This window comes from Mytilus californianus, unplaced genomic scaffold, assembly GCF_021869535.1.
Source record: "Mytilus californianus isolate M0D057914Y unplaced genomic scaffold, xbMytCali1.0.p SCAF_12, whole genome shotgun sequence".
NCBI classification, from domain to species: Eukaryota; Metazoa; Mollusca; class Bivalvia; order Mytilida; family Mytilidae; genus Mytilus; species Mytilus californianus.
The window spans coordinates 28,183,782-28,196,835 of NW_026262604.1; the positions used below are offsets into that span (position 1 = coordinate 28,183,782).

A 13,054-nucleotide genomic window follows, 5' to 3' on the forward strand; every position below is an offset into this window, starting at 1 on the left:
TGCAAATGTGACCTTATGACGTCAAAGAATTTCCCATAATGCAATTATTGCATATAAATAAAAAACTACTATACTAATTGAATAAAAAATATTGCATTAAAATGACAAGTTATACCAATTGAATAAAAAATATTGCATTTGAATGTCAAATTTTACCATTTGAATAAAAAAATATTGCATTTAAATGAAAAAAATATACCATTTAAATGAAAAAATATACCATTCAATTAAAAAAATATTGCATTTAAATGAAGAAATATATCAATTAAATAAAAAATATTGCATTTAAATGAAAAATATCAAATTTTTGCAACCAATAACATGCCATAGTCTGCACACATAATTACAATTAAATAGGCTATTGTACTTATTGAAACTGACCTTCAACTATAGAAATGACAAATTATATACCGAATGAACCAATAGTGTACCTAAACTAACTACGAATGGATCAATGTCCCTACATTAGTAATCCATTTAGGTACAATATTTACCAATGTAGATATATTTATTTATTTCCTTTGTTTTTTTACTTTGTAAATGTCAACTGTAACATTTGTATGACAAGAATTTAGTATGCCAATGTTGTAATGGATGAATAAGAACTGTTTACAATATTTTTCTATAATTCTCAATGAGGGTCTGGATCCTTCATCTATTTACTCTTTATTTGTTATGCCATTTTTCTCTATTCTAAAAAAAATATATTTTGGCCTTTATTTTCTATTCTTTATGTTTCAGCGCCCCATTATTCTCTATTCTGTATCTATTTTGACCTTTATTCTCTATTCTTTATATTTCAGCGCCCCATCATTCTCTTTTCTGTATTTTTTATGGCCTTTATTCTCTATTCTTTATATTTCAGCGCCCCATTATTCTCTATTCTGTAAAACTCATTCAGACCCTCCTCTACGCATTTAAAACAGTTCTGACCAGTTTGAATCATTAAAAAAAACAAAAAACAAAAAAAAAAAACACACACATAGTGGTTAAATTTCCCTCGTGTAATTTCCCGACCTATCAGATTGACCTCGCATTTAAAGTTTAAAAAATTTAATTATCAATAATGTATATTTATCGTTATAACCTATATTGCGTTGTAGTCGTATAAATATTTCACAGTTTCTCACTCATTTCCAAAGTAAATATATTTTCACCTTTGTTATTGTTTTCATTGGTTGATAATTCGAGTTTGGCATTGTTATCAGTACTGTGCGATGATTCCTGGCAAAGCTTAGCACGTGTCAGTCTCTCTTCTTCTAAAGCAATCTCAACAGATTTATAATACATCAAGAAGTTGTTGACAAGAATAGGTACTGAGAATCCAATCATTAGTAGACCAGATAGGGCAGTAAGTGAACCAATCACATACCCCCATGCGGTCACGGGATACATGTCGCCATAACCGACAGTTGTCATAGTGATAAGAGCCCACCAGAAACTATGTGGGATGCTTGTGAATGTAGCTCTGTCGTCAGCAAAATAGATTAGAGATGAAAATAACAGCATTCCCACCATTAAAAACGCAGTCATCAACAACAGCTCTTTCAGACTTGCTTTTAAAGTATAAATTAAAATCCAAAGTCCGGGAATATGCCGGACCAGACGGAAAATCCGGAGTACTCGTGTAACTTTCAAAATGGCAATAATCTTGGCTGTGTCCGTTCCCGCAACAGCAGGATCAAAGGCCAATATTAGTAGCTGAACATAGTCTGGCAACAATGCAACCAGATCGATGACGCCCATTACTGAACGCATATACCGTAATCGCTTTCGTGCTGTAAGAACTCTTATTAAGTATTCAATAGTAAAAAATATCATACACGCTAAGTCCATCCTTAGTAGCACCGGGTGTGGAACTTCTTCTGATTTTTCTGTCACTACGTCGATTGTTGAATTCAATGTTTCGTTAAACACACGCGTGACTTCAGTGTAGTAATCTGTAATGCGGAATGCAGGGTGTGATTCGGCAAGAAAGGATATTATTGATAGTGCAACAACCAGTAATGATATCACACCGTAAACCTACAAAAGAAAGAATATTTACAAATTGTGAACGTCTGCTCTGTATAGAAGGCCTCACTGTGACTTAAAAGATGAAGCAAAACCAAATAAAAAGATGTTACTTTGCCGTTACTGTTGATTATATTTAAGGAGCCGGTGTAGAATTCATTTCATAAAATAATACAGAATATTTATTCTTAATTAAGTAAACTGTAATTGTCATTTCAACGAGACAATACATGATTATGTAGTCTTGAAAGACTCTACCAAAAAGACTAATTACCAATAGACCTCTGGAGGTTAATTTATAGCCTTCAAAATAGACAGGTTTACAATATGTTGAGCTCTTTATCGTCCCAGGTTTAAAGAAATGTGAATTATAAAATGTTATTAGCAAATATTGCCATGGAATAATATGCCATTTGCAAGGTTCCCGTCTTTGTGGACAGCGTCTTTTACATAAAATAAAATATTAAATGAAGATCTGTACAGGAAAAACACATGTCTCTTAAATACGGTAAAATAGTTTATACAAACTGAAGGTGTCTACAACTGTCTATGTGATGTTGGTATCTTGGCATTGATTAATTGTTGGTGTTTAACGCCACTTTAAGCACCACTGGCTATATCGTGGCTGTCATTTTTTTTTATTGGTGGAGGAAGCCGCAGCTCCTACAGAGAACAGGAAAACTGACATTCCTAGTCAATTAAGATTGGAGTGGAAGATCTTGCCACGTGCGGTGTTAGAACTTACAACATCAGTGTTAACAAGCTAGTTATACAGTCGATAAACTTTGGGTGCTCAATGCACCTCAAATTCGTACTTTATTTTGCGTTTTGTCTTTTGAGATTCTAGCGTCACTGATGAGTCTTTTGAAGGTAAAACGCGCGTCATGCGTACACAATTTTAAGCCTGGTATGTAATATCTTGACAGGTTTAAACACAAAGAATAAACAGCATGCATCCGCATATCATTATGAAAATCACTTTACAATATACATGTATAGCATTACTATTTTTATTCCACGACCTGATACAGTGTTGCGAGTAAGGACTGTTAAAATATCCATTATTTTACACTGTCTTATTTAACTCAGCAAAAGAAATCACAACTTAGAAAAAAATTAATGTAAATGACACAAAATGTATCCATAGCACGAGGATTTTCAATTTTTTTTTTGGTTTTGTTCATCAATACCATGATATATGATTGGTTGAAGACAAGTATTACATGCATATCAGATTAAGAACACGTGACTGTGATATGAATATGAAACCTGTAGTTTTTAATTAATTTTTCATTTAACTTTCAAATTGGTAGTTTAATGATGCATGTCTCTACCACGCGTAACAGTTTAATAATTAGTTTACAAAATGACATCAAATATGTATTCAATACGGAGCATTTATTATATTAATGATGGGTGTATATGATGAGGTTTTCCATAGAGCAGAGAATTTTGAATTTTAAACACATTGAAAACGTGTTTGTCAATTTATGCAGGGTGAAAAAAAGACATCAATTTCACAGATATTTTGAGGATTTCGAATCCTAATAATATATCACATATTTTTACGTCTATTGCGCTTTAAAAATTTATATTCAATTTTTCTTATAATAAACGGACTAATCCTTTATAGAAAATTACATTCGTATGAAAACTAAAATACTTTACACATTTATGTAAACAACAGCGTTGCACAATGGGAGATTTTCCTATGTTTAGCTGTTAAAACTTAGCAGAGGTACGTTAAGTTTTAAAGAATATTAACTTTTATAGGTCTAACTGAATGGAATTATCTAATTTTACAACATAATATTGTGGTATAATTCTTTTTAAAAATGTTCTTTGGTGACATTTAAAATGTTTAACCTGCTTATACTATAAATTTGTAATGATTTGTCCCTTTCACATGAACATTTAATAAATTAGTGTTTTCCTTCCTAGCTTAATTTGGCTTAAGGATGTACTTAACTAGGTGAAATTAAAAAAATCTGGAATTTAAAATTGATACTATAAGTCAGAAGAGCATTAGCTCAGAAACAAAATAAACTAAAAATATTCATATGTTATGGAACTCATTTTTGAGATATTTGATTTTTAAAAAATGGGAGGAAAAGGCTGACTCGGACTTTTAACTTATATTTAGCATTGGCATTAATTGGGTCTCAAAGCGTTAGAAAATAAAACTAGATACTGCTTAAATGTTGGTAAATGACTATTTATGAGCTATTGAAGTCTCACAAGAAAAGAAAAGTGGGTGTTATGGGGCAAAATATTTCACCCTATGTCGCAGGAACACCCAAGGACAAAACATCCTAAACCTGACCTAAGTACATCCTTAAAGCAAGTTTTGTTACCCTTTTTACTAGTATTGATTGATTGATTGTTGGTTGCTTAACGTCCAGTGTCAAATATTTTATGCATGTTCAGGACGAGAAGAAATTAACAATGCATGCAAAAGGTACATGAACATGTAGGTCCTGTAATGACTAGAAAGCATTTTCAAAGAATTGGATAAAATAAAATATTTTATAACTATTCATTAGAAAAATGTGATGTAAAATGCACCAATGAAAAGAGCATGAGCGAAAAAGGTGACTTTATACCTTCATAAGCCCCAAAATATCATGACAGGTCACATATAAGACACAACTTTAGCTTTAGAGAAGGACGGAGAAAATTTTGGATAAGTATATCATGTATATAAGGCAGTCTTTTAGGCGAACACGGGGAAATTTGAGAATCAGTATTAATGACTGTGTTTTAGATACCTTATTTATAATACAATATTTAAACTTTACATCAGAAATAAATTATGAACATGGGGTTTATTTTAGGTAAAAGGGGCTAGGTATTTTAGGGGGTAGAACGAAATAATTCAATTCAGAAAGAAAGGAATTTTAGATATCCTCGTTTCGTGTTCGGATTGGGGAAATTTGACGATATATCTAGATTTACAAAATTGGTATGACCCGTCTGGTGATATAACCCAGGACCTCCCGCACTCGACGCGAGAACCATCAGACCATTCATGCTTTATAACATTTCATTGAAGAGACATGTGTAAAAGTAATTTGGGTCATGTTACATACCGAAAAATATGAAATCATATAAAACTACAACAATGTAACCAAATATTTATGGCAGATAAGTTATAACTATAGGGTAAACTTAACATGTAGATTAAGCGGTGTTGCTATTTTGTTATTAAAGAAAACTGCATCGAATTAAAGTAACAAGATCAATAATTTTCATAAAAGCCTTTACTTTCAAGTTTGACATTTTGGTGCTTTTATATTATTTTTTCATTTTGTATACAAACAAGCGTGGTATCTAACTTAATTCCTATCTCATATCAAACATTTACGTATTAAATGATAACATCCGGGTAACTGTTAAGGCCATTTTCTCACAATTTAAATCGGATTAATTCAAATTATTTACCTGTCGTTGAAGATGAAAAGTATTACACCTTAAATTTAATTTATTTGAATGAGCAATCGGATTATATTCTCTTTATGGTCATAGAAATGAAACTGCCTACTTAATTTAAATGTCAAATTGACCAAACTTTATGTATTATCACTTATTTGTTAGGAAAACTCAAAATTACACAGCGAAATATGTTGAACATATATAGTACAACGACTTTAAAAGAAAATCGGACAATGACATTATGATATTCAAGAACTCTACGTAGTATTTAACTGTTGGGTAGCTTTGTAATAAGACAAATATTTCACGGAGGAAATGAACAGGAATGTATCTTGCCAGAGACTATTTAAATCCCCCCCTTTTTTGTGATAACTATGAAATACATACAGAATACATGTGACGTGACTTTTCCCATATTGCCCTTGGTATCATCACTTGGTTTGCGCCTTTTTGGCTGACATGGAAGCCTCGATATGATACCCGGAATGACATGGGAGCCTCGATATGATACCCGGGCTTACATTGGAGTCTCGATATGATACCCGGGCTGACATGGGAGTCTAGATATGATACCAAGGCTGACATGGGAGTCTCGATATGATACCCGGGCTGCATGGGAGTCTCAATATGATACCCGGGCTGATATGGGAGTCTCGATATGATACCCAGGCTGATATGGGAGTCTCGATTTGAGTCTCAGAGATCGATCTACTTTGCACTTGCACAGTTCTACAAGCATATCTCTTTTGAAATACACGGGGAAAAGGGGGAGGTAATTCCCAAATGCAGCTTGCAAAAGTTTTACGTTATGTTACTCTTTCATAGATCATATACCAAAACTTCCCACGCTAAAGGCAGACAGTGTCCTTTTTAAAAAAATGTATGTATCTATACTATTAAACGATAATACCTCATTTTGTGTGTCGCTTCTCTTCCTTCCCCAATAAATTAATCATTATGCCTCTGTGTCCTATAGCTAACATGCATAGTCGCATTTGTCATCCATTCTTATGATTATTCTGTTTGGGTTATTTTGGGAGAAACACGAAAAAAAAGGTGTCCGGATATTGTTTCCGTCATCAGACCCACTTTTAAGTCATACCCAAGACTTCCGATTTTAAACTTTAAAAGAGGGGTAAAGGGTTATTAAAAACGAAGTTTGGGAAGACTTATTGTTTTTGCTCAGTTCTTCTTCTTATTATTATTCTTCTTCTTCCTCTTCCGCCGCTTTTAAATTTGAACTTGTCCGCACCCGTTCTCCAAAACCGCTTGTCAGATTAACTTAGGGGTTCACAATATGTTAGACTAACATGTCTAGTGGTGCAATCAGGGTTTTTGTTTGTGCAATGGGGTTTATAAAGGGGTACTTTGAGGGGCAAAAAGAAAAGAGGGTTTTACTATAGAACCCTATGGGATTTTATTTTTAAAAATTTTCAAATGATTATAAATTGAAAACCATTTGTGATAGACACAATCTTTTTAATTGAAAATGTTCTAAATGATAAAACCCATTAAATGAAATACAGGGTTAGTCCCCAGGGGTCACCCCCACCCCCTGCCATTTAAGAAAGTTCTAATACCTTGTAAGTGGTCAAGATCCCCATCCCTAAACCATATATATTCTGGTTTGTCATGCTAAGATGGTTTGAATGATATACAGGGTTAGTCCCCAGGGGTCATCCCGACCCCTGCCATTTGAGAAAGTTCTAATATCTTGTAAATGGTTGAGATCCCCACCCTTAAACCATACATATGCTGGTGTGTCATGCTAAGATGGTTTGAATGATATACAGGGTTAGTCCCCAGGGGTCATCCCGACCCCCTGCCATTTGAAAAAGTTCTAATATCTTGTAAATGGTCGAGATCCCCACCTCTAAACCATATATTTTCTGGTTTGTCATGATAAAGCAAATCAAATGAAATACAGGGTTAGTCCCCAGGGGTCACCCCCATTCCATGCCATTTAAGAAAGTTCCAATATCTTGTAAGTGGTCAAGATCCCCACCCCTAAACCATATATATTCTGGTTTGTCATGCTAAGATGGTTTGATTGATATACAGGATTAGTCACCAGGGGTCATCCCGACCCCCTGTCATTTTAGAAAGTTCTAATATCTTGTAAATGGTCGAGATCACCACCTCCAAACCATATATATTCTGGTTTGTCATGATAAAGCCCATTAAATGAAATACAGGGTTAGTCCCCAGGGGTCACCCCCACCCCATGCCATTTAAGAAAATTATAATATCTTGTAAGTGGTCAAGATCCCCACCCCTTAACCATATATATTCTGGTTTGTCATGCTAATATGGTTTGAATGATATACAGGGTTAGTCCCCAGGGGTCATTCCGACCCCCTTCCATTTGAGAAAGTTCTAATATCTTGTAAATGGTCGAGATCCCCACCCCTTAACCATATATATTCTGGTTTGTCATGATAAAGCACATCAAATGAAATACAAGGTTAGTCCCCAGGGGTCACCCCCACCCCTAAACCATATATATTCTGGTTTGTCATGTGAAGATGGTTTGAATGATATACAGGGTTAGTCCCCAGGGGTCATCTCGACCCCCTGCCATTTGAGAAAGTTCTAATATCTTGTAAATGGTCGAGATCCCCACCCCTAAACCATATATATTCCTGTTCGTCATGTCTCGAAAATTTGAATGACGTACAGGGTCAGTCCCCAGGGGTTTCCCCCACCCTCAATGTTCTAGTATCTTGTAAATGGTCGAGATCCCCACCCCTAAACCATATATATTCTGGTTTGTCATGCCAAGATGATTTGAATGATATACAGGGTTAGTCCCCAGGCATCACTAATGCATATAACTTTACTGGACCAAACCAATGTTCACTGGACTTTGCCCAATGTCAGGCGACCCTGGGAATTACGAATTATGGGAGCTTCGTTTGGGAGACTTCGTAACAGCATCCTGTTACAATCATTTCTTGTTTTACGTGCAGCCGTGAAATAGGTTCGTTATTCACCGTGTTTCTTGAAATCGATAAAAAGATCAACGTGCAAGAATTTTTTAATTGTTCGCTCATCGTGAAATGGCAATTTTGTTTCGCGTTCTTTCGTGGAGATACCTCCCTTTACTCCCCTCTTTAAACATAGTTTTCATAATTACTCGGGGACAGGACAATTATTTTCGCGTTATTCTGCATGCATGCTATGATTATAATCCTATAATATATAGAGACTCTCTATATAATATAGCAGTGATCACCGTGAATGGAATTGATAGTTAATAGCAAATACACTTTATTTATATTATATGTAGATCTATGTTCATAGCATACAGAAACGCGAAAATCATGCAATTTAACAGAGAGCAAAATAAAAATAACGGACTTTGGAAAAAAGGGAGAGGGCTTAAAATAATTGTCCTGTCTCCAAGTGCCTATGACTCAGTTTGATACCTTTTCTGAATTTCTCCAGACATAAAATCTTTTACAAAAATTCACTCACCCTATAACAGTTTACATACTTTCAACCAAGCTCTAAATACCCGCGATTTCGCGGGTGTGTTCTAGTACTACTAAAAGGAGGTAAGAGGTTTATGTGAAGGAGTCGATACCAGGAATATGTATTCCGTCAAATCTAAGTCGTATGTTTTTTTATTGTCAAATGTTCAACGCAGCGAATTCAAAACTGTTTTCGTATACTATAGTCAGTAAAAATGTAGTCGACAGATCAGCTATCTTACCTTTGCCATAAGGGATGAATCTGGTTGGTTTAGCACAAGTGACACTTTCGTCCGGAATCTATCTATCTTTGTAATATTTTGAGAATTGCTGTCTTCTTGTGATAAAATAAAACTTCCTTTTCGATCATGTTCAAGTTGGTTTAGTGCCTCAAGAGTTTTGTTGTACGAATTGTAATTCACACTGCAGCATCTTTCTATAAGTCCATCCGGTATTCCCCAGAATGCAAGCTCCGTTTTAATAGCTGGACCACATATATACGTTGGTAAATGGAGTTCACCGGTACGTAAATAGTTCAACACAACCTGTAAGTATTAACCATAATTCATTTTGGGACAATACTTTGTGTCATATATTGGACCAAGTAACAGCAAGTATTTAGCATATAATTGGAAGTACATTTGTACATACTCGCCAATGACTAGTACTGTAGTATTGTGTCTTGAGATATTGCATTAGGTTTTTTTTAAGTATGAAAGATATATTTCTTTTGCATGGGATGTCGTCACAACACTGGAGTAATAATTGAAAATTTATGGAACAATTTTTTTTTTCATCTTTTGTTCCGAAATTAGGTCACAGGGGTACAATTTTCAACATAAAATTTTTTTATTTGTAAATTTTGATCATTCAAGGTTATATTTCATTACCCATGAAAAAAGGTCAGAACAGGATTTTTTTTGTAAGTATGCCCCTATAGCACTTGCTTTAAAAAATGATGCTTATTTGGGAATTAATCAATCTGTGATTTTCAAGAACCCTGTGCAAGATTTGATAAAAATGATATGCAGCAAAACATGGATAATTTTAAGTTCTTTTATAAGCTAACAGGTAAAACATCTGTAGATCTGTTGCCATAATTCTTTTAGAAGTGTAGTGACAAATTTTATGGTCAACACAAGCCTTTAATTCAATGGTTCCATCATTTCTGTCATAACTTTTTTTTCGTAAATTGTGTTGTAATACATTGGGCCGTTAGTTTTATCGTTTGAATTGTTTCACATTTTTCAATCTTTATAGCATTTTCATTGTTGAGGTCGTACGTGATCTTTAATTGCTGATATCGACGTCATTTGAACTCTGGTTGATAGTTGTTTCATTAGCAATCATATACCACATCTCCTTATTTATATATTATATAAATATTCAAATGCCCTTGTCTACAGCTAATGGACTATGTCATATAAAGGTTATAAAAAGTAACAGTAGATAATGTGTTTTCTCCTAAATAAACTGTTATTAGGTAATTGACCAGTTGACCTCCAAAAACGCATTGTCACTGTCAATAAATAAAGATCATATCATACTGAATATATATAGTGTAATATTTCTTTTGGGGTATTTGTTTGCAATTTTTTTTTCAGTTGCTTTTTTACATTTGTAAAATAACTTCGAAATACAACATGAAGATAGTCCAACGGTCGATCAAACCCGGAAAACAAACATTGGATCCAAAACTAACCACACGTATGTTGAGCTATAAAATTTAACACCACGCGTACAAATACATTCCTATGAACTTTAACATTTTATAGCTTACTACATATATGCAGTTTTTTTTTTTTTTGCTAACTGTTGAAGGCCATATGGTGACTTATAGTTTCTAACCTCTGCATCATCTGGTCTGAGATGTCTCATTGGCAATTATACTACATCTTCTTATTGTTATATTCGACAACTTAAACGGTACTGATTTTTACTGTACTAGATGTCTCTTCAGTGACGCACGAGGCCAAAATTTTAAAAATTCAAAACCTAGTACAAAAATTGAGGAGCCGATAAAACCGAAAAAAGGAACAAAAGTAAAGCTAAACCCGTTAAAGTAATCAAAGCTTTGTGTGAGTGAGATACAATATGTTGATTTCTTTTTTTTAAAGTCAGCCAGCTAGATGTTCGAAATGTCATTGACATCAAACAGCCAAGACATGACACACATCTAGATGTATCCTTCATTTTCATACTAATGGATTATTGCGATCAGAATAGTCACCATTTCTTTTTATTCCATGAAATATCATCTATAGAGCGGCACGCAAATAAAAACCTATTTTCACTCTAGTACTCTTGACACAGCCTTTTATGAAGTCATCCTTATACAAATAAGTAAACAATCGTACGAGAGCACATGCACGGTACGTTCCCGTAGAAATACTGACAATCTGTTTAAATTCCCCTTGAAAACGCAAATATGACTGATTGAAAAAGTTTATCAAAGCGATCCGAGAGAAAGAGAGAGAGAGAGAGGAAATTTTATTATATGATATGTTACCTTAAATGTATCCGGATCCCTGTCAAAGAAATAATCTTTGAATTCCGGCCTATAATGCTTCAACAAAAATTCATGTTTAGCTAGTGGACTTCTGGGTTGTTTATACAGAGTTGATCGATATGTCTCAAATTTCACTCCGCCGATATTAAATATAAGTGTTTCTGCAGAAATTCCAACATTCACGGAAATCTTACCGCCTCCATTGGTGATTTTAGCGCCAGGCAAGAGCGCATGTAATGGGCTAATATTTTCACTTTTTCCTTTTTTCTTCATTTTCTTTCTTTGAACTGCACCAGAAGAAGCATTAACTATTCCACTGAAAAACGACATTTTTTTTATAAACAAATTTAAAATGAGACACGTCTTTCCATTCCATTTCTAAATTCTATCTTATTTTAATCAAAATTCAAATGCAAGCGTTACCCTCCTTCAATCTTAATCCGAAATAAAAACAGGACGCCTCCCCTCTCTAAACCCATATTACTTAAGGGTGGAGATTAAGATGGCCCCCGTAGGAATGTTTGTCACAATTATAATTAATGTCTTTACAAGTGGGATTAAAATAGCATAAAATGAATAAAATGAAAGCGCATACCTGTAGTGTTAAACGGGAACATATAGAACAGGAAAATGTAAAAAGTGACAAACTGACAAAACTGTCTATAGGTTATATACAGGTAATGAAATAGAAATTATTTATAAATAAATGTTGGGGGTTGTTTGGAATGTGATGGTTCATTTGAATGTTTTTTAAGTATTGGTAGAAAATTGTTCAAAATATTCATTTCCCACGTAGCTTAACCCTGAAAATTGTACTACTCATATTATTCATTTCACACTAAAATAAATTGAAGTGAAAATTACTGGTTTGTTACACAATTTTCTTTTTTTTTCATGGCGACTAGACGGAGCATTACATTTTACCTTTTCTCTTGTTCATCGTTGCTTTCTGCCAAAATTCAACAGTTATCCGTGCTTTTTATAAACACCATACTAAAAATTGGTAATAGGAATCACAAAAAATACCGAACAATACAAGAGGGTGAGGATGGGGTTTACAGAATAGAGAATAATAGGTAAACAGTGCCGAAAAAGGGTAAAAAAAAATATGGAAGAGAGAAAAAAGAGGGCAAATAAATAAAGAATAGAGAATACTAGGGTGCTAAAATAAGAAGAATAGAGAATAATGGCCACAAAATATAAAGAATAGAGAAAAAATACCTAAAAGATTAAAGAATACAGAAAAAATGGAACCCCCATCCAGACCCTCGTACAACAGACCACATTAAGCACCAAGACACAACTCCTCATGAAAAAAACAAAAACACAATGACAATCACATACAACAACAAACAACACGTGGTCCAGAAAGACTGAACTGGTACAAACACAAAATGTGGTGGGATTATTGATAAACCAGTTTCAGGTGCACACACCCCCTTTTTTCCCTTTCTAGCACATATGTCTTTTAAAACTAAAAAAACACCCTTAAAAGAATTCAGTGTATTTGTCAACAGGATGACCAATAACTTGCAGTTGGTGGTCTTCGTGTATATGTAGCTATGGTATTTTTTATACTAAAAATAGACAAACAGGAGCAGCTCTTCTAATATTGTCACTAGTTGGT

At 34.1% G+C, this 13,054-nt stretch overlaps 1 protein-coding gene across 1 annotated transcript; it reads right to left on the bottom strand.

Moving 5' to 3' along the window:
• Window positions 1–986: 986 nt before the first annotated feature.
• Window positions 987–12,069, bottom strand: LOC127721637 (potassium voltage-gated channel subfamily C member 3-like). Its single transcript, XM_052228410.1, has 4 exons — window positions 12,023–12,069; window positions 11,428–11,743; window positions 9,161–9,463; window positions 987–2,025 (listed from the first exon to the last, which is right to left on the bottom strand). Exons 2-4 carry the CDS (start codon window positions 11,698–11,700, stop codon window positions 1,117–1,119), a joined length of 1,485 nt encoding a protein of 494 aa, XP_052084370.1. The 5' UTR covers window positions 11,701–11,743; window positions 12,023–12,069; the 3' UTR covers window positions 987–1,116.
• Window positions 12,070–13,054: the final 985 nt, after the last annotated feature.

Coding starts and splice junctions, on each gene's coding strand:
- LOC127721637 (XM_052228410.1), bottom strand. CDS start 11,700: ATGAAGAAAAAAGGAAAAAGTGAAAATATTAGCCCATTACATGCGCTC. Junction 9,464..11,427: donor GGGATCCGGATACATTTAAG/GTAACATATCAT, acceptor TAATACTTACAG/GTTGTGTTGAACTATTTACG. Junction 2,026..9,160: donor ATTCATCCCTTATGGCAAAG/GTAAGATAGCTG, acceptor TTTCTTTTGTAG/GTTTACGGTGTGATATCATT.